We start from the raw sequence: 20,798 nt of genomic DNA, 5'->3' as shown, positions 1-20,798 counted from the left end.
AGAATAGAGCTTCTTTAAAAGTACTTTATTTCTTAAAGACGCTATATAAAGCCTTATATAATAGAAAGCTAAATCTTACTAAGAATAATGCCTAGAGAGCGTAGATGTACGTTACTACTTCTCTTAAGCTTAATTAACTTATTAGTATTACTACATTATATTACCTACAAGGCTATCTAGCTTACTTCTTATACGCTTTTTATAATTAGATATACCTTATATAGCGCTCTAACACTTATAAAGTTAAGCGCGTCTCTATAGCCTATATTAACAACTCTACTAGTTTTAATAATATTTAACTCTATAGTATCTATATTAATAATTAAGTTTCTCTTATTACGTCTCTAATCTCTAACAAAGCAGAGGCTTCTAATAACTCTAACTATACTAAACTATACAACAACGTTGCTTTAATGTCTCTTTCTAGTACTATAGATACTTTTAGTAATTTACTATACTAGTCTAATACACCTCTACTTTCTAAATTATATAGAGAGTACGTAGAAGTTAATAGTAATACTGCGTATAGCCCTTGTCTCTGTTCTAACCTAAAGTGTATTTAGACAATTATAGACAATAACAATCTCTATACCTAATATACCTAACAAAACATTAATTACAACTATTAAATCTAGTATAATCGCGATTGTCTTCTCTATAGGCGTAAGAAGAATGCGTAATAGAAGAAAAAGAGAAAGCAGTATTAGGTAGCTACACTTGCCTAACTAATAGTTTTACTCTTCTTTAGAGGTAATACTAAGTTATCTACTCTATCTAGTGCTAATAGTAATAATTTAGTTAACTATAATAGTAATAATATTGTTATCTCTGCTACACTAGAACATACTATCTACAACAACTCTAACAACCTCTATAATAATAATAACGTTGTCTCTACTACGCTAGTACACTTATCTCTAGATAATAACAAGACTATAACTACAGCTACATGTAAGAGTAAATATAGTAATAATATTACTATTCTCTCTACTTCTTTCTCTACTACTCTAGCGACTATGCCTAAAGACACTTCTCTTGTTAATAAATGCTTCTAGTGTCTCTACTGTAAAAAGAGGTACATTTAAAACAACAACTCTTCTAGTTATCTCTAGTGTATCTAGAATAGAGATATTTACTCTTCTACTACTATAGACTACTAATAGAACTTTGCCTTATACTATTATCTATATAATAAATAAGCGCGTAGTGTCTTCTATATACGCTAGACTTCTAGAGGTTCTTATAATGCCTATATCTCTAGTAATAACTATCTTAACTACGTACTTATATATAAGTGTATTACTCTACTTATCTTAAAGAAGCAGCGTTGTATTACCTATTAGACTCTATTAAATTAGTATAGTAAGCGAGGTAGTCTTTCTGCGGTGTAATGCAATAGCTAATACTCTTATAATATATATATTAACAAGCGATAGGCCTGTATTACTATTACTAACAAGAATAATACTCTCTATATAGAATACATACGTAAATCTATAATATGCAATCTTGCGTTACTATGTCTTAACTACGTTAAACACTAGAATAGCCGGCCTACTAATACCTAGACAGCTTCTTAACCTTATACTTATTTTAGTAATAATAATACTATCTAGACAGGTGTATATCTAGATAGAGCTCTAGATTACTTACTACTCTAAGTCTGTTCTAGCTACGTGTAGAGTACACGAGACTATACAAGTCTACAAGATAGGTAGTCTCTATACTACTAGTGTCTCTTAATTAATACTACTATATATAACAGGTCTATGTATTATATAAAGATAGACTCTACTACCTATATTATAAAAGATAAGCGCGCGTACTCTCTTTCTAGAGATAAAGACAGCTATAGTGTTGTTTTTAACTCTATCTATAAGAGCTAGCGCATCTATAGCACTATCTAGCCTTAAGCCTCTAATTAGAATAAGTTTAACAAAGGTCTACTTAATAATAACCTATATAGGCTTAATAGCGTTTCTATAGCTACTCTTAACTTATTCTAGCACTCTTATAATAGCTTTATTACTTAGTAGTTAGACAAAGAACCTTTCTTCTCTAACTTCTAGTACAATAACCTACTACTTAATAATAATCTACCTACTCTACGTATATCTAGCACGTAGTATAACAATTTACTACTTAATAATAACTTACGTAACCTCTACGCTCTAAGCACTATAACTATTCTCTATAAGCTATAGACTTATAAGAAGGCTATAAATACGCTCTAAGCTACTAGTTAGCACAATACTACTTAGGCTAAGCTTAACTCTCTTCTTGCTAAGAAAGTGTATAAGGTTATTCTACTTCTCTCTAGAACTAAGTCTATCTCTTCTAAGTTTGTCTACAAAGCTAAACTTACTCTAACTAGTAGAATCGCGAAGCTTAAGGCCTGTATTATTATCTAGAGTTTCTAGCAGCAACTAGGCATTAATTATATAGAGAAGTTCTTACCTACTATAAAATCTTTGTCTATACGTACGCTTCTAGCAATCTATAGTCTTCTCTAATAGACTATCTTCTAAGTAGATATATACGTTGCATTTCTTAATGCTAAGCTTAAGAAGTAGATTTACTATATACTACTACTACCTATTATCTTACTAAAAGAATACGTCTAGCTTCTCTAGAAATCTCTCTATAGGTTAGTGTAGTTCTCTTAAGCCTAGTATTAACTTCTTATAAGCAAACTTAAAGATATAGAATTTTGCACCTTACTCTACAACTTGTGTATCTATATTTATACCTAAGATACTATTATTATCTCTATTTATATTAATAATATTCGGATCTACGCGCTATATAATAACACTATTATCTAGTTTAAAACTTAGCTCTCTAAATTCTTTGTTATTATATCTAAAAACCTAGATACTTTATATCTTAGTATACATATTAAGCACACTAGCTAGAGTAGTATTAAGATTTATTAGGCTAAATATATGCGTTGCGTGCTTAATTAGTATAGCCTTTAAAACCTCTCTATTACTGCTAATCTATGCAATTACAAAGCAAAGCTTACGCGTAATAATAACACTAAGTCTACGCCTACTTTTAAGAAGTAATACCTCTAGATATTTAGCTCTCTTAACTATATACCTATTATAACGCAAATTAATCTTGCCTATACTACTTCTCTATATAGGCGCTTTAATGCAAACTCTTTATAGGTATATATTAATAGTATTATATAAGTATACTTGTACGTTAGTAGCACACAAGACTTAGGTATTATATACTCTCTATAGCAAGAGCCTTGCCTTATTAGCTATGTTAATACTAACTAGGCTAGTTACGCAGACTTACAGCGTTCTACTACTAGGTATATCTTTACTCTAGCTAATAGCTCTATCTTCTAGTTATCTACTATATAAAAGGTTATTGTATAGTCTATATGTAAGGCGGAATATATAGCGCTAGAAGAGGCTATTAAAGAAGCTCTCTAGCTTTAAGCATTTATTAATAACCTTAGCGTTAGCTTCTACTTTAGCACTATCTTAATTTACGTAGATAATTAGTCTACTATAAAGCTATCTAAGAACCTAGAGTTTTATTAACGCACTAAACATATTAACATCTATTACTATTTTCTCTACTAATACGTTTAGAATAGAACTATGTCTATAGAATAGATTAGTAGCAAGAATAACTCTATAGATATACTTACTAAGCTACTAGATTCTACTAAGTTTACTACTATGTACAAGATTCTTAGTCTTATTTACTAAGACTCTCTATATAGTATAGGCTATAGCTCTCTACGTCTTGCTATAAGTGTAGTTACTATTATACCTTAGAACTGTATAAGCGATAACAACAGAGCTCTTACTCTATAGACTGTTTTTCTCTAGAATGCCTACAAAGACGCTAACTACATAGAAGCTCTTGCATTAGAGTAGCTCTTCTAAGAGTTTAGTATTACTCTAGAATACAAAGAAGCCTAGTATAAGTATATTAGTGCTTAGTATACAAACTAAACGCATATAGAGAAAATTAAAGACCTAGACAAGAAGAAATTTATTACTCTATACAGTAGTATCTAGACTACGCTTTACTTTAAGCGCACTACCTTACGCAACAACAACAACTACATTTAGTAGCTCTGCTACGGCGAGCAACTTAGAGACGCCTATAATTCTAATGCGGACTACTTCTATTATAGTACTATGCTTTAACTTGCTTTCGCGGTCTCTTGTTTCTTTTCTCTTTTTTGTTTACCTTATAATAGGTTCTAGAGGAGCTGTTAGTTAGGATTCTATTACGTAATTCACTTACTAGCGTCGCCCTAGTAGTATATATACAGGGCTTTCTCCCTCTTACATAGAACAATTATTACATCTTTCTCTTCTTGTTCTACACATGAGGCAGCTTAAAGTGGAGGTATACATGCACAATCGCTTACGTATGAACGTGTCCTCCTATCTCTACTGCAACCTCCTGCTCGACTACCGCCGCGGCGAACGCTACTTTGCCGAAACTCTGATTGACTGGGACCTTTCCAACAATACCCAAGGCTGGGAGCCTTCTTACACCGTCTTCAACCCCGTCTCTCAGGCTGAGAAGAACGATCCCGATGGTGATTATATCCGTAAATGGGTCCCAGAGCTCAAAGATGTCAAGGGAAAGGCGGTATTTGCTCCTTACGCGAGGTTGTCAGAGAGCGAGTTCGAAAAGCTGGGTTATCCAAAACCGCATGTGGACTGGAAAGAGACGAAAGCTAGGGCGTTGGATAGGTTCAAACGAGGGTTGAGGAACGCGGATATCTAGGTGAGCGTGCGACTGTATATAGGGCGAGGTTCATACTACACCAATGTTGAAACCCATGCGATGTGGATGCATGTAGCACTAGGCTCATGGCTACTACCTTGATGTAACCCTCTCCGGCAATATCCGTGAAGTTAGCAATATAAATAATTGCTTTACAAGCAACAAAGGTGGCACAGCTCGCGCCACTATCTTGATCTGGCAAAGTTTTCATGATCGAGAAAGAAATCGTCTCAAGTCTAGTGAGCCATCCCCTACCAGCACACACGGGAATAAAACGACCAAATTATTGTGCTACTCCGGCTGACCACCAATAGAGCGGAGGTGAATCATCGCATATTATACGCCCATCCAGAGCTACTCTTGTCTCCAGTCGGCATAAACCAGTGCCGAGAGTAAATATAGTGTTGCGACAACGCGTAATGCTACTGATTAGTCTAAAGTACGCGCAACAATCTGCAGCCAACCCGAGTCACGATATCGAATGCGCGCAACCCAGTGCTCATGCGCGATCTTCCCTAATATCCCCACAAGCAGCACCTGACTCGTCTCTACATTTTTTTAATCTGCTTCCTCACCCTCCCAATTTCGATCTCTTGGGCCCGTAGATCTCTCACAACGGTGGCTAATTGGGGGATTGGGCCTTCGACTGCACCTACAAATGTCGATTGCGCAGTGCGTAGTGCGGGCGGAACAAGGATACCAAACCATCTGAGAGGATCTGTAGGCTTTCCGACAGATCCGGTTTCTTCTTGGTTGTCCCTTGATCCTTGGGCGGGTTCGTCATCCAAATCGGAAGTAGGGCCTGTTTCTCCTTCTCTAGCTTCTGAACCTGTGGAAGGGAGGCCCGGTCCTTGGACTTCGTTCGCTTGTTCTGTTGATCTCATATGGTTGTCAAGGCTCGCGTCCTGGCGAGTGGTAGCGGAAGATTTGATGGAAAAATGGGGTCGATCGTTCTTCTTGGTACATCCGTGTTCGGAGACATGGCTGTGGTCTGTCAACAGAGCACATAAGGTAGATAGACATTCCAAAGGATCGTTGTAGCACCCCTGGTAGCTATGAAATCTCGAAGAAAACTGTAGAACTCACACCTTGCGTACACTCTGCATACGTTCGTCATAGCAGTCCTGTCCGTACCGGATCGCAGAGGACGAATTGTAAAAGTTTGCTTGAGCAAGCGACATGTAACCCTTGTTGGCATCAACACCACGTGCCATTAACCAAACGTAAACATTGCTTACCGAGGATAGCTCTGCGGAAAGCTGCTGCATAATGTCGTGATATTCATGCAGTGTATGCAAATAGTGTTCAAGTCGAGTATCCAAAACATCAAGAAGCGCATCTTTATCCCGCCTCGCAGCCATCTCTGCTCGATCCATTTGTGGGTCCTGTGCATCCGCCATGATGTTGCAGTCTTGCATGGATGGGAGTGAAAAAAGAGTGATGTAAGAGGAGCAGTGCGATGGGAGGTCGAGATCAGCCCAGAGCCAGGCTTAGGTTGGCGGGTGCTAAGACGCGGGAACCATACCGCATCGGCGTCTAGCAGCCGGGTACTGTAGCTCGCAGCTCGCATATCCGACACGACTGAGCCATTCCCAACTTTCCATCCACCCAACCACCCGCCATGTCGAAACCAAATCCATTCCTCAAGCTTTTCCGGCGACACTACTCACAGCCCGCATCGGCATCCTTCCGCACCGCCCACGCCCGTCCCCCACCCACGCGACCCCAATGTCCGCACACACGCATCCTCTTCCTCCGCTCACAAAGTCGCCGAGTGGGCGGCGGCCCCGGCCTGGACCCAAGTTTCGTCTCGATTCTCGACCGGCCGGCGAAGATGGCGCGAGTAGGAAAACAACATGGGCCCGGCCTAATCATCCTCGCGATAATCCCCGTCACAGCCTTCATACTAGGATGCTGGCAAGTGCAGCGTCTGGGCTGGAAAACCGAATTAGTCGCCCGCTTTGAAGATAGATTGACCTTCCCGCCTCTCGAACTCCCGCTACGAATCGACCCGGCTGCAATTCAGGATTTTGACTATCGCAGGGTCTATGCGAGGGGCGTGTTGAGACATGATCAGGAAATGTTGATTGGGCCGCGGATTTTGGATGGCGAAGAGGGGTACACGGTTGTTACGCCGCTCGAACGGCGGGATGCGCGCGGCAATGTGCATAAGATATTGGCGTGTAGGGGGTGGATCAAGAAGGACGCTGCGCCGCAGTGGTTTCGCAAGAAGAATGGGGCGTTGCCTGAGGGTGAGGTTACGATTGAGGGCTTGTTGAGGATACCGCCCAAGGGCAACATGTTTACGCCGAAAAACGAGCCGGAAAAGGGAAAGTGGTTCTTTCCCAGTGTCGAGGAGATGGCCGAGTATAGCGGGAGTCAGGCTGTGTGGGTGGAGGAGACGATGAGTAAGTAATCTGTCTTTCTTGGATGATGTGATTGGGGTATCTAACTATGACACAGCGCCTGATTTGCTCACAAATTATGAACGTGAACCCAAGGGCGTACCGATTGGTAGGGCGCCCACCGTGAACCTACGAAACAACCACACGCAGTACATCTTCACATGGTACGGTTCGCCGCCTCGCTCTTTTCCTGCAAGCAATCATCTAACTCCAAGTAGGTACGCGCTCAGTTTCGCGACCTCAGTCATGTTTTGGATGGTCGTCAAGAAGCCCATGTCGGGCACCCAACGGAGAGTACGCCACAGCGTTGATTGGTCGTGAGACATTACCGTGCCTTTTCAGTCGTCATCTTCGTCTTCCTCACGGACAGCATTCAATCGTTTCCGTTTATATCTCTTCAACTTGGCCGGACGCTCCATACGCAGCTGCTGAAGTAACTCCCTAGGAAGCATCCTTTGCGCCAGAGAAAACGAGGTACAGGTACCGGTGGTCTTGCGAGTCCTGCTTGAAAGTCAGTATACCGAACGTATATGTCTGCTATAAGTCTGCACGCCATGTACGCCAAACAGAGTCGAGTAGAGCAGCATACCTCTTCATAAGCGCGATGACATCGCTTTCTTCAATCGTCGTTCGTCCACCGTGCTGTGCATATGCTGCGAGATCTATGCTAATCTGCTCGAAGAAGTCGTTGGTCGTGCGTACGAGTGCGTCGAGTGTTTCCGTATTGAGTTGGGTCTTGCCTCCCTGCGACTTCAAGAAGCTCAAAGTGAGCTTCTTGACAGGCGCGGCTGGAAACGAGGGGAAGCCGATACCGTGTTCGGATACCATGTATTCTTTCGGTTTGCGAACACTCTTCATCTGGGCTACATGTGTTTGCTTGGGCGACTTGGCCTGCAGGCTTCGATCAATTGCAGATTCTTCTTCTCGATAGGCGACTAGTTCGGCGTCGTTGTCTGCAGGGGGATCTGATGCCCAACCTAACATGCCGGCGGTTACTGTTTGGTCTTTGCCGTCGAAAGCAGCAGCTATTCCGTCCTTGTCGTCGCTATTGAGTGAGTCGTAATCATCGGACTGGTGCAGAAGCTCGTCATCCGGCTCTTGTTCGTCTTCTTCCCGCTCGTCTTGAAATGCTTGTACGTCTTCTTGGGCTGGCACACGCATGCGCTCCGGTATCATAAAGCGAAAGGTAGGCTCTTCTAAATCGTCCTCTGCCTCTCCAAACACGCCCAAATCCTCCTCACTCGGCCTTGCGTCTCTTCGCCCGGTCAGTGCTTGTACTGTGGTTTCGTCTCCATCTAGAGCTTCGTCGATTGCAGGATCAAAGAGGCCATCTGCGCGCGTGTTGATGAAGGTGCCATCGACCTCGTACTCCTCCTGGACCGCCCCGAGCTCGCTTAGGTCGCCGAATCGCTCACTCTGCCTTCCCGTGAACATGAAGCGTGGATCCTCACTGATGGCTCGCCGTCCAAACTCGAGCGATTGTACGGTCCCGCCATCGACGTCGTCTGGTAGGTCTGGTAGGAGAGACTGCCGTGGTGGGGCACTGTGGAAACTATCGTCGTCGTCGTACATGTTCTCCAGGGGCATTGAAAGACGGGGCGGAGGCATGGCAGGGCCGTCTTCGACGTCTGGAAGGTCGAGGGTGGAATGGCGCGTTCGCCGAGGTAGGGCTTGTGGGGAGGGCTGGGCCGGGCGCGGTTCACGAGCGAGGGCTGCATGGACAGTTAGCTAGGTGAGAGATGGCGGCTGCAAGAGCCGTACCTCTGCTAAGATGGCGCAGTATGTCCCGCGGTGTCTCCCTCTGTACGCGGCCGCTTCGTCTCCGGGTGTTTCCTGGCGTCCTTGCCGCATTGGCTCGCTCTCTCAGGGCTCGTATCGCGTGGGGAGTAGTGGGTGCAATCCTGCGCGAAGGAAGAGGGCGAGCTGCGGGTCCGCCCCGCGGTGTCGCGCCCGATGCTGGTGTGCGAAGAGCTGGCGTCCGCCTGCTTGCTGGAGTAGGGCCCACACTAGTGGCCTGGTGGAAGGGTGTCGTGGGCTCCATGGACGCGTCGTTGTCGGGTGTCGGCTGCAAGTCGCGCCGCGGGGGAAGGCGCTGCGTTTTGCGCGCAGACTCGGCCATGGCAAGAGAGGCATGCGAGAGGCGAGGTGGGTGCCCAGGCGGGTGTTGATGGGCGTCAGGGAAACGCGTCGCTTACCAAGGTAGCGCGACTTCCCCGGCGTGCATCTGCGCTAGCCGCTTATCGATAGCAGCTGAAGCTCGATGCGCTGCAACTTTTTCCGTCGCGAACTCAGGTGTCGCGCCGTCACACAAAACACTAGTCTCACCATGTCCGACTCGGAATCAGAGGGAGGCGTGCCCCTGATGGAAGCCCAGTTCGATCTTGACGCGTCGTCGAAGAAAAGGAAACGGCAAGCCGAGCCCGAAGCCAGCAAGGACGGCAAAAAAGCAGCCAAGAAGGCCAAACGTAAAGAGAAGAAGAAGCAGAAAGCAAAGGCGATTTCTGAAGACGATCTGGACCAAGGGCTGGGAGTCAATCACGCTTTCGAGCGCATGGATGGTCAGCTTGTTGCCGACTATGTCAACGCACGAACACGGCTTTACGGGAAGGATTTGAGCAGTGTCGAGCTCGAGGACTTGTGGATTTCTGGTCAGTGTTTGAGCGCCCGAGACATGTCGTGAAATGCTGACGTCAAGCAGCGCGGACGGTGCAGGACAGCAGCAGCTGGACGGAGCCGCGAACTACAGACAAGCTGCCTGCCTTCCTCAAGAAGCAGGCAGGGACGCTGGAGGCGACGCCATGCAAGCCGCCCGGCGCTCCCCACACGCTTGTAGTGACGGGCTCTGGGATGCGAGCGGCAGACGTCTGCCGATGTCTCAAGTCTGGGCTACCTACCCAGGGAGTCGAGAAGCCCAGCGTGGCCAAGCTGTTTGCAAAGCACCTGAAGCTCGCAGACCAGGTCGCGCATTTGAGCAAGAGCAGAATCGACTACGGGGTTGGGACACCGGATCGGTTGATGGCGCTCTTGCAAGAGGGAGCCTTGTCGACGGCCAACTTGAAACGAGTCGTGGTGGACGTGTCGTACATTGACGGGAAGAAGCGCGGCATTCTCGACATGAGAGAGTTGCACGAGGCCGTGGTCAGGCTGGTGGTGTGCAAGCAGCTGGTGGGCGAGGACAGGCAAGGCGGCGAGGGACTGTTTGTGTGGTATTGAAGCATGTAGGCGTAGCACGAGCCCGTAGCTAGCTAGCACGGCGGATGGCAGGCGTGAGCAGCGTGTTGCACAAGGGTTTCAAGAGGGTACGCGCTCGTCGAGCTTGGTCGCTCCAGCTCCAGCTCGCTTCGTGACCCGCCGCCTGCCAAGCGATAAAACGCCCCCCTACGCTGCAGATAGCTCCCGCGCCTTCACAGAAGCTACCTGCTACCCGCATCGTGCTGCGCAGTCTCGCCGGTGCGTCCTCTACCTCCCACGCGCCGCCTCGCTGCATCTGCATCGTGCCCTGCCCTGTCCTGCCCTGCCTGCCTGCCTGCCTGCCGCCCTGCCTGCCCTGCCCTGCGCCCGACTCGATCCGCTCCACCCTCGCCGCCCCGTTGCTCCGCCGAACCGGGTCCGCCAAAGCCACGCTCCCCGGGCGACACCTCGCGCACCATGGCTGCTCCCGCGACGCAATCGCTCAAGTGCGTCGTGACCGGCGACGGCGCTGTAGGCAAGGTGAGCCTCGCCGCCCCCGCGACAGCCGCGCAGCCTGCTAACCGCGCAGACATGTCTCCTCATCTCGTACACGACCAACGCCTTCCCGGGCGAGTACATCCCCACCGTGTACGCCCGCCCCTCGCTGCACCACGCGTGAGCTAACTCGCCCAGCTTCGACAACTACTCGGCAAATGTCATGGTCGACGGCAAGCCCATAAGCCTGGGCCTGTGGGACACGGCCGGCCAGGAGGACTACGACCGACTGCGCCCGCTCTCGTACCCCCAGACGGACGTGTTCCTCATCTGCTTCTCCATCGTCAGCCCCCCGTCGTTTGACAACGTCAAGGCAAAGGTACCAAGCCGCCCGCCACGCCGCGTGCGCACCCGCTAACCCCCTGCCAGTGGTACCCTGAGATAGATCACCACGCGCCCGGCGTTCCCATTATCCTCGTCGGCACCAAGCTCGATCTGAGGGACGATGAGGCGACCAAGGAGTCGTTGAGGCAGAAGAAGATGGCGCCCATCCAGTACGAGCAGGCCGTCATGGTCGCAAAGGAGATCAAGGCGCAGAAGTACCTCGAGTGCTCCGCCCTCACACAGCGCAACCTGAAGAGTGTCTTTGACGAAGCTATTCGGTACGTCCCCATGTGCTCCCTGCATGACTGTCCTAACCTGCCCCAGCGCCGTCCTCAGCCCCCGTCCCCAGCAGTCGGCGACCAAGAACAAGAAGAAGTGCACCATCCTATAAGCCGATACCAGGGCCCAGGGGCCACGGCTTTGGCCTGACTGGGAAAAGACCAACAACTTGGATATGCCACTCACTCCCGACACTGTACACGGTCGGCATCATTGGGAAGCCCAAGCGGAACGGCGGGACCAAGCAGAAGGGGCACATGCTGTGCAGCACCTTCTGGCTTGATGTTTGGATATAGAGCGAGTCTAGCATTGGCTTATTGCAGCATTACCCTTCTTCGGCGTGGAGGTTTCATGGGCTTGGCATTACCGATAGAACTGTTTATTGCATCTTTTCCCTTTGCACATCTCCAACGCCGTGTGAATAAGCCACTGAGTGAAGCGGGCGCTGACGGCCGCCGGCCATGCTCGTGCGTCGTCTGCCCTCGGTACCACGCGCCGAGCAGGTTCCCAGGCTAATCCCCGCGGTAGTGCAGACATGGAGCCACCACCACCACCCACCAACATGTTCCACCAAGGCAGCCTACAGAGCGGAATCGCGCTTGCCATTCAGGAGCAGAAACTCGTTGCCTGCTTCGTTCGAGGTACGTGACGGTGCACTATCGGAATCTGGGTAGCATCGTGGCTGACTAGCTGCGTAGACGACGGCGCCACGAGCCACGAGTGGGAAGGCGAGTGGCTGAAGAGCGGATGGGTACGTTGGGACTCGGCCAGGTTTTCACAACACGCGCTGATGATGCATGTCTAGCTGTCGACTCTGCTCCACCAAAAAGCGGTCGTCCTGCGACTCGAAGCGGGCTCGACCGAAGCCGGTTTTCTGGCTGCCTTCTCCGATGTCTCGAGCGTGCCCACTTTCGTCGTCATCCAGAACGGCCAACTCCAAGTTCAACTCAAGAACGATGCCACGAGAGATGACTTTATCAACTCAATCCGACGCGTCCTGGGAGCGAATCCCATCCCAGCCTCCAACGCAGCACCAACCTCTCCCCCACACGCAAGCACACCAGAACCTACGAATAGTATAGCGAATGCTGCAGCCGAAGACGACCTGTATGGCCTCCCCGAAACCTCACTACCCACCCTCACGTCCAACACACCAGGCAAGCAAAAAGCCACAGGCTCCCAGCACCCCACTCTCCCATCCACATCCGCCACCAAAGCCCAACAAGAAGCCCGCGACGCCCTGCGAAAGAAGAAACGAGAAGATGCCGAAGAGTTAGCCCGTATAAAAGCACGAATAGAAGCCGACAAAGCAGCGCGCAAAGTAGATGCCGAATTGCGCAAAGCAGAACGCGAAAAGGAGAGGAACAAGGGCGCACTACGAGCCCCCGACACATCACAGCCAGTGCCAACGTCCTCGCGAGGCACCAACTCCAAAACCGTCGCTCTCAATGTTCGTTTGTTCGATGGCCGCACCATTCGCTCTACATTCCCTCGCTCCGCCACCCTGCAGACTGACGTGCGGTCCTGGGTTGACACTGAGTTTGGGAAATTGACCCAGGATGACGAGCACATCAACAACAAACAACTGCCTCCTTACTTTTTCCGACATATACTCGCTCCATCGCCCAGTCGTGAGCTCTCTGCCGGCGACGAGGCCGTCGAGTTGGGCGATATTGATCTAGCGCCCAGTGCGACGTTGGTACTGGTGCCAGTAAAGGGTTACTCGGATGCGTATTCCGGGGGCACTGGAGGAGGTATAGCAGGAGCCGCGACGGGCATCGTTGGCGGGGCCTTTGGGCTTCTCACTTCTACTGTTGGCTACGTGGGGAGTACCATCAGCTCCGTTATAGGCTACGGGGCGCAACACGAGCAAGGTGGTGATGGTAGTAGCAGTAACAACCATGGCGGTGGTGGTCGTACCATGGGCAGCAGACCTACCCGGGATCCCAGTCACGATCCTGTGCTGGATCAGGCAACTTCGGGTGGGATGAGGGTAAGAACGCTGGCGGACCAGCGGGCAAGAGATGTACCTCAACAGTTCTATAACGGGAATCAGTTGAGTACTGAACCTAGGCCTGAGGACAACGATAAGCGAGATTGAGGCTGTGGTCTTATTCTCAAAGACATGATGCAAATAAGGTAGATGACCCTAACTCCATCGCCGAGCAGCCAAAAGACGTCTTCCTCGTGCTGGCGTAACAAGAGGAGGAGTTCGTGGTGCGTAGGATGGCTGAAAAACAAACGCTTTTGTGTCCTTTCCATCCGGGACTTGCCATCATCCCCTCATCTTCGCTACACGATTAGAGCTGCCATTCGCCATTCAAACAAAAGCCTTTTCTTCATCCACAGACTCCATGAGCCCCGCCGCCTTCAATAGTTCACTATCCACCATGGTCCCTGCAAATGGTACCTGGGGACCCTCAACCTGCGGCTTCCAATCCTCGCGCTTCTCGACCACTTCACCCGCGGCCAGTCCGCCGTGACTCAGCGCCTTGATCTCTAAAGCCTCAATCTTCGCCTCCATGCTCTTCACCTTAACTTCCAACTTCACGCGACCCTTGTCTAGCTCTGCAGCATCAGTAGGGCAGGCAGACAAGGCAACTTGTAACTCAGCGAGCCGCTCGCGAGCTTCATCTAGCTCAGCGTGCTCAGACGTCGTCTGCGGCAAGAGATTTTGCAAGTAGAGCCCAGCGTCATTCTCGTGGTCTGAAGATAGTGCAAGAGGATTTTCGGGGCTGGGCTTGGGGGCTTCGGTAAAGATTTGGAGGCCAGGTGGGTTGCGATAGTGGACCGGGTCTTGCGCGACGTCTTGGAAGAAAGAGAGAATGGCATGCTGGGTGGGAGGGTAGGTAAAGATGCATTCACCAACCGAATTGTCGCCGCCCGCGAAGGTAGGGCAGATGACAGCTTGACCCGAGGACCATTCTGTGCTTTCTTCTCCACTAGTAGAGGTTGATGTTGCGGTTGGAGTGGAAGCCCCGGCCGAAGAGGTGACGCTGAGAGCGAGGCTGTGGAAAGCCTTCGTTAGAGCCGAGACTGGGCCTGTAGGAATCGAAGCGTGCCAAGACATGTGCTTGATTGATTGCATGGTTGATGGTGTGTCTGCAGAACAAGGCCCGTTGACTTGCCGATTGTAGTCAGTCGGTAAGTCGACACAGTGCTGGGGGTTGCATGTCAGATCGCTGAATCGCCACTGACGTGTGCGCTGATGCATGAAAGCGCGAATCTGTTCATCTTTGATTTGGGAGTCGTCGATCAAGGAGTGAATGAACGCCATGGCCGTGATACGGGTACCATACTTGCCGACTATAACAATACGTTAGTGTAAACTCCTCAGGTGAAAGCAGGGCCAGGAGACGTACAGTCGTGCGTGAGCAGGTTCAAGATACTCTCCGTTCCGTCTTCAATAGCGATGACGTAGACTTCTGCGTCAGCTGCAACACGATCGGGGTTGCAGATGACTTCGTCAAAGACAGTCTTGACATGTTTCTTGGCATTTTCATGACCTGGAACACGGTTCTCGTTGTCACGGATGCGGACCATGTCGTGGGCGATTGACTTGCGTGGCATGGCGGACCAACTGCGTAGAGTCATGGCCTGGTCGTACTTGTGCGAGTACAGCAGCTGGCCCGCGTTCAAGACAATCAAAGCAGGAGTGGTAGTCTTGTCTTGGAGAACATGACCATCTTTGAAAATCTTCGCGTCCCTTTCAGCGGTGTTGTCAGTGTCCGAGCACTTGACCATCTCCTTGGCAAAGTTGACGACTGAGCCACCGTTGATGCCGAGTTCCCGCTGCAACTGTCTATACGCCAGGATGCCTAGATCTTGCATGGTGTCGTTTACCAGTACAATCAGTCGCTTTCGCGTCTTGAGGAGGTCAGGCGGTGGAGCAAGGATAGGTACATGTGGACCATTGGGCTTGGTCATGGCGAAGTCGGGAAGGTGGATGCACTCGAGGCCGAGGTAGGACAGGCGCTTCTCTGCTTCCTTGCGCTGGCAGGCTGTGATGTGTTAGCTGCGAGTGTTTCAATGGAAATTGGAATGTACTTTGCATGGCCTCGCGGCGCACCTCGTTGACGCGCTCATTGTTGGTGGCGTGGTAGACATAGGGCTTCTCGGGCGCGTCGATCATACGGATATCACCTGAGAGGTTGATGAAGAAGCCAAGTTGGTTGAGGTCGGCTGGAAATGATGGATCCGGCTCCAGAGTGTCTTCTATGCGGCGGAACATGCTGACGCAGATGCTTGAGGGCGTCTATCGACCGTAGACAGTGGCGAAGTGAGCTGCTAGAAAACGGCAGCCAGAGCTATTGCGGGAGTAGGGATTGTAGGTGTAATGGCTACGGAAGTCGGCTTTTATCACTGGCGCGGTGGGTAGCCGCTGCCGTCGTTTGTAGCGCGTGGTGAGAGCAAACCGATTAGGAAAGGGTGTCTCGCACGGTGAGAGAGCGAGGGGAGGGCAAAGTAGACAGTGAGATGGGTCAACCACGAAGATTTCGCACGCAATGTCTCACAGTGTGCGCCCGAAGAGCGGCCATGTGCAAGGCTACATGTGTAGCCAAAAGTAGGTGGGATTGTACATGGAACCAGTCGGGTTCTCGTAGAAGCACAGCTACCAACTTGCCTTCTTCACGCCCGGCAGGTTCCCCGCGAGAGCGTTTACGCGAAATTGATACTGTAGCATCGTCAGCCCTGCATCGCGCGAAGAGAAGGCCATGGCATACTCGGCCCATTCTGAAGTCGCTGAAGACACCACGGCCCTTGCCGCCCATTATACACCTGTTCTTGATCTGGGTGTAGCGTGTGTAGCAGTGCATCTGCGAGAGCTGGAGCTGAGCCTGCGCGCGGACTCGTTGCGGAAGCGTGGTATTGCGGATCAGGTATCGCAGAGCTTGTCTGTGTCGTCGTCAGTCGTTGCGCCATGGGAGCATTAGGTGCAGAGGCGCATGCCGTTCTGGCTCATTCTCCGAGTACACCTTCCGCTTGGTGTGGTCGCGGATATTGCGAATCTTTGCGAAACATCCAATGTCCAGCTTGGCCGCGCGGAATTGAGACATGGTGGCGGTGGGCGGAATGGGTTGGATGTCTGCGCGCACTCGACCATGAGCCACAACATTGTTCAATCCCGGTGTTCTGCCGCCCGATGCCCGCTCCCCACCAATCAGCGCAATCCAGCCTCTGACGCTTTCCCTTGCACTATATACTCCAACGCCGCCGAACCGTTCGAGCTCACAGCACTGTTCCTGAACAGTACATGTTGGCAATCTAGTCTGCAGCGCTACCCAACGTCCAGCTGGCATGTTTACCGCACATGATGTGAAGGACATCTTCGCCCTCTTCCCTCCGCAAGACACTTCCGATTTTGTTCCGCGGCTTGCGCTGTCCTTTAGCGGCCATGCTTTCGTTACGCTCCAGTTTGTCCAGGCTCGTTTCAGAAGCCGCGTGACCAAAGGTGAGCGTTCGTAATCTCTCTTGGCTACATTTGCTGAAGCATGCACCAGAGACACAGCGGATACCGGTTTCCACATTGGCCAACGACCTCGACATAGGTCGATTACTTGTCCATCAACTAGTCCACAGCCACCCCAAGCTATGTTTGTTCAGCGCGGACGAGGAAAGCATTATTCCCATAGATGAGCGAGACACGATAGTCACTCGCCTGTCATCTGAGGGACTGGCATCCAAGGCCGAATTCATTGCCCAGCACCGTGTCTCTTCCAAGAGTCTTGACTTCCTCCTGTCCAGTCAAGATTATAATGTCCTGGAAACTAACGGCTACATCTACACTAAGGCCTATGCTCACAAGATCGCGGACATAGTAAAGAGTATGATTCAAAAGACGGTCGATGATGTCCGGTAAGTGCAGGACTTGCCTTAGATGCATCGCATGCTCACTCTGTACAGGACTCTCAATATCAAACCAGCTGATTTGCCTGACAATCCCCCTACATGGTTCATTCTGCATACTCTCGAGCGACTCTTGCAGTCTGAAAATCTTACTTCCAAGGTCAACATCCAGGAAACTGACGTTAGCGTTTTGTGCACACCCAAGCGATATCTAGAATCCGAACGCGATACCACAGTCTACGATCTGCAGTCCGGCGCTCTTGCCTATCTCGACGTGCAAAGATTCGCCTCCGACTTCATCGAACTTTTCCCGTCTTCCCAAGTCGCATTGTCTTACTTCCAGCAACTCTCAGGCATTGAGGTAATAGACTCTTTCGCTGTATCACTGATCTGGATCTCCAGGTTAGAGCAAGATTGCGTACGCATCCTTGAACAAGAAGGTTGTACCCTTGATGTCACCGAAGTGATTGGCTCCCGTCTTCCACCAACTATAAGGGAGCAGGTGGCCGGCCGAGCCAAGAACTCCATTGTCGCTCACTTCTCCGAGACCACTGGAGGGCTGAAGATAGTGCGCGTCGGCACTCTGATACTCACTGAAAGGCGCCGAGACGGAGCACTCGACGAGCTCGCTGGCTACGCAAAAGAAGCTGCAAAGGCACAATGGCAAAGTCTACACGACGATCCAACCCTAGTGGAAGACGTGAAATTCACTCGAGACAAGATCAAAGACATGATTCCTCCCACAGGCCTTGTTCAGCGCCTTCTCCTCCAACAAAAACCAGTTGAGAAGTTATTAGAAGAGCGCTTCTGGTTCCACGTGTCCTCGTTCGAAACACTGAATGAAGAGGAGTTTGCCATGTACTGGACAGATCGCATGCTCACCCGATATCGGATATACAGCGCCGGTTTAGTTTCAGTCATGGACCAAAAGGTGCACAGCCAGCTTGCTCAGGTCTTTGCAACTTACGCACACAAGGACCTTATACCCGATACTATTGCCAAAGCACGAGCGCAGGGTCTAGTCCTCAGCCGCAAAACAAGAAAGAATGTTACCAAGTTCTCGAGTGTGCTGGAGTCCACGACGCCTCTGGATAATACATCACTATCTTCAGCTTTGGAGAAATTCAACAAAAAACAAGGTATCAACCATCCATCTACAGATTCGCTGGCTGCTGCCAAGCAATCGATGCTCGACGACATGCTTCGCCGAATCAAGAAACAAAAAGCTTCCGACGGCCCCGTACTCTTCTTAACGCTAGTTATCTTGCTCTTCGCAAAGCAGTACGATGGTGTCGTATATGCAACGGGAAAGTTCACACCAAAGCTGTTGAAGTTATTGAAAGGCAAGCTGGAGTATGAGCAGTATGAGCAGCTTGAGAGATGGAAGGAAGCTGCCAAGGCCAATACCTTGAGCGCGGAGGATAGGGAGGGTATGGCCAGGATGGCAGCGACGTGAGATCATTGGTTTCAATGCCTACGACAACTCCAAGATCGCGCTTGTGATCGAATCTGGTACTTTCATTTGGGGGTTACATGCAAATGCTTGTCATGGTCTTTGCGACAGGTTGGCTTGTTCATCTATACCTCAGATAACACTCGGAAGATGGTATACTGGTAGAAACCCACGCTTACCTAGCATTAGAACAATGTTTGAGTCTTTCACGCGGCATCTATAGCCTCACTTCGTCCGAACCCTCTTTTCAACTGCGCACACTGTTTGCACCAAGCGGATGGTGGTACTACTCCCATTTGCGGCTGCGATTTTATCGAACGGCACATCTGATGTTGTTCTTCTCTTGTGCTTGCTTCTTCACTAATCCACAGGTTATCATTCGTCATGATTGAGCACTAAGTAGCGAGTATTGAACAACCACCGGCAGATGGATAATAGTCACAAATCATGTACGACTTGATGCACGTCGTGAAGTTGCCATGAGAAGTCGTACCTTAGCTTTCATGCGCAAGACTACCTGCCTTGCATGTCCCAGAAGCATCGCCTAATGCAACACCCAGCATCTGTGTGTGTCTCTCTCCCTTTGTTTATCTATCCTCGCTTCCCTATACATCCTTCATGAGTTCCTCGAGCTCATCATCATCGTCCCAGTTCCCTCCCCTCCTGTTGACAACAATCTTCTGCTCTTCCTTCTCCTGTTGCTCTGCTACAGCCCCCAGTATCTCTTTGAGCTGATCTTCTGTAACCTTCTGTCGTAATTGGCCAGTCCGCGCAAGCATTATAAGTCTGTTCTCGATGTCGGTTGCGCGCGATTCCTTGACAAGGCGGATACGGCCGAGACGGTCGGCTGCTTCGGGGAGAAGGATTTGTGAGAGAATGGAGGAACGCTGGTCGGCTGATGGGAAGGGTTAGCCCGTGGTTGCTAATGGACGGCGGGGTTTGGACGAGTGGGCGAAGGGGGAGTGTGTGGTCAAGTGATGCATGTCTGCGCCAGGAGAGATTCTGAAAACGTACCCTCTTGCTGCCTGTAACTCTGCCTTAGTAAGAAACCTTGATCTTCGTGTATAATTGTATTTACTTTCGCGAATCTTGCTCGGCGCCTTCGCCTCCTTGTCCTCCGCTTCCCCCGCCCTGTTGTTGTAACTGCTGCAGGCGCGCGCGTCTTATCTGCTCGAGATCTTCGTCGGACATTTCGGTATTATGTAGAGTATCTGAGGGCTCGACGCGAAAGGTTGTTAGAGTAACGGCCTCTGCGGCGCAAGTACTGGTCGAGCAAAAGTGTGTTTATGCGGGGAAGTTCGCGGGTTGCTAGGGCACGGTCCCAATCGCACACCCCCCACTCCCTAGGTAGCTTGTCAGACACCTCAACCAAGAGGAGAATGCGATCTTGACTAAGACTGGGGCCTGGTCTTAGTTTGAGCTGGTCATTGAAGGCGCGCTCTGGTATGCGGGATGATTGAGATAGCTTTGAGGTGCTTCGCTGGAGTGTTGCCCGGCTGGTGTGTCGCCGACGCCCCAAAGATGCTCAGGGTGACGATAAAGCTGTAGCCGTCATCTCACGATGCTTTCTTTACATGTCGATCTTGGATATACTTACGGATGCTCTAATTGCTGTACTCCAGGGTGTGATTAGGAAGACTGAGAGGTGGAACTGACGAAGCTGGCTCAATGTATCGCTGCATTACGAAATTGACGACTGAGATGGACACGCAGTTGGCGTCATCGGCCATCGCGTAGGCCATAGTTTTAGTACCAGCTGAAAAAGCAGCTCTACATAGCTAGGCTGTGGACAAAGGGCGGAATGATAGAGACGATTTGTCGCTCACGACTTGTGTTTTACGAAGAACGTGTTTAGAATGACAAACTCAAGTCACGACTGATAGCGTGCGGCTATTCTAGTATGCTTTCAAGTATTCCACTTCGATTAGCCCTCTCGTCTAATCTGATTTCGCAACATGAAGCCCCCGCGTGTTGCATTCCACATTACGAGGCGG

At 49.7% G+C, this 20,798-nt stretch overlaps 7 protein-coding genes across 7 annotated transcripts; 5 read left to right on the top strand and 2 right to left on the bottom strand.

Moving 5' to 3' along the window:
• Window positions 1-6,391: 6,391 nt before the first annotated feature.
• Window positions 6,392-7,496, top strand: J4E88_007797 (uncharacterized protein; the record flags this gene model as incomplete). Its single annotated transcript, XM_049401412.1, has 3 exons — window positions 6,392-7,178; window positions 7,234-7,339; window positions 7,394-7,496. The coding sequence occupies 3 exons, from the start codon at window positions 6,392-6,394 to the stop codon at window positions 7,494-7,496; spliced, it is 996 nt and encodes a 331-aa protein (XP_049253096.1).
• Window positions 7,497-9,501: 2,005 nt separating this feature from the next.
• J4E88_007796 (uncharacterized protein) lies at window positions 9,502-10,388 on the top strand (the record flags this gene model as incomplete). Its single annotated transcript, XM_049401411.1, has 2 exons — window positions 9,502-9,823; window positions 9,874-10,388. 2 exons carry the CDS (start codon window positions 9,502-9,504, stop codon window positions 10,386-10,388), a joined length of 837 nt encoding a protein of 278 aa, XP_049253095.1.
• Window positions 10,389-10,823: 435 nt separating this feature from the next.
• On the top strand, window positions 10,824-11,616 carry RAC1 (Rho GTPase protein rac1; the record flags this gene model as incomplete). Its single annotated transcript, XM_049401410.1, has 5 exons — window positions 10,824-10,886; window positions 10,936-10,994; window positions 11,040-11,220; window positions 11,271-11,503; window positions 11,550-11,616. 5 exons carry the CDS (start codon window positions 10,824-10,826, stop codon window positions 11,614-11,616), a joined length of 603 nt encoding a protein of 200 aa, XP_049253094.1.
• A 349-nt stretch (window positions 11,617-11,965) lies between these two features.
• On the top strand, window positions 11,966-13,605 carry J4E88_007794 (uncharacterized protein; the record flags this gene model as incomplete). The annotated part of the gene is made up of 4 exons (XM_049401409.1): window positions 11,966-11,971; window positions 12,016-12,145; window positions 12,203-12,255; window positions 12,310-13,605. The coding sequence occupies 4 exons, from the start codon at window positions 11,966-11,968 to the stop codon at window positions 13,603-13,605; spliced, it is 1,485 nt and encodes a 494-aa protein (XP_049253093.1).
• A 219-nt stretch (window positions 13,606-13,824) lies between these two features.
• On the bottom strand, window positions 13,825-15,558 carry J4E88_007793 (uncharacterized protein; the record flags this gene model as incomplete). The annotated part of the gene is made up of 3 exons (XM_049401408.1): window positions 13,825-14,810; window positions 14,867-15,505; window positions 15,552-15,558. The coding sequence occupies 3 exons, from the start codon at window positions 15,556-15,558 to the stop codon at window positions 13,825-13,827; spliced, it is 1,632 nt and encodes a 543-aa protein (XP_049253092.1).
• Window positions 15,559-17,353: 1,795 nt separating this feature from the next.
• On the top strand, window positions 17,354-18,807 carry J4E88_007792 (uncharacterized protein; the record flags this gene model as incomplete). Its single annotated transcript, XM_049401407.1, has 2 exons — window positions 17,354-17,360; window positions 17,567-18,807. 2 exons carry the CDS (start codon window positions 17,354-17,356, stop codon window positions 18,805-18,807), a joined length of 1,248 nt encoding a protein of 415 aa, XP_049253091.1.
• A 602-nt stretch (window positions 18,808-19,409) lies between these two features.
• On the bottom strand, window positions 19,410-19,699 carry J4E88_007791 (uncharacterized protein; the record flags this gene model as incomplete). The annotated part of the gene is made up of 1 exon (XM_049401406.1): window positions 19,410-19,699. A coding segment is annotated over one exon (290 nt), but the record flags the coding sequence as incomplete, so codon positions are not given.
• Window positions 19,700-20,798: the final 1,099 nt, after the last annotated feature.

The sequence above is a fragment of the Alternaria novae-zelandiae genome, assembly GCF_023758075.1.
Source record: "Alternaria novae-zelandiae strain BMP 2774 chromosome Unknown scaffold_16, whole genome shotgun sequence".
NCBI lineage: Eukaryota > Fungi > Ascomycota > Dothideomycetes > Pleosporales > Pleosporaceae > Alternaria > Alternaria novae-zelandiae.
This window is presented reverse-complemented; position numbering and strand designations above follow the sequence as displayed.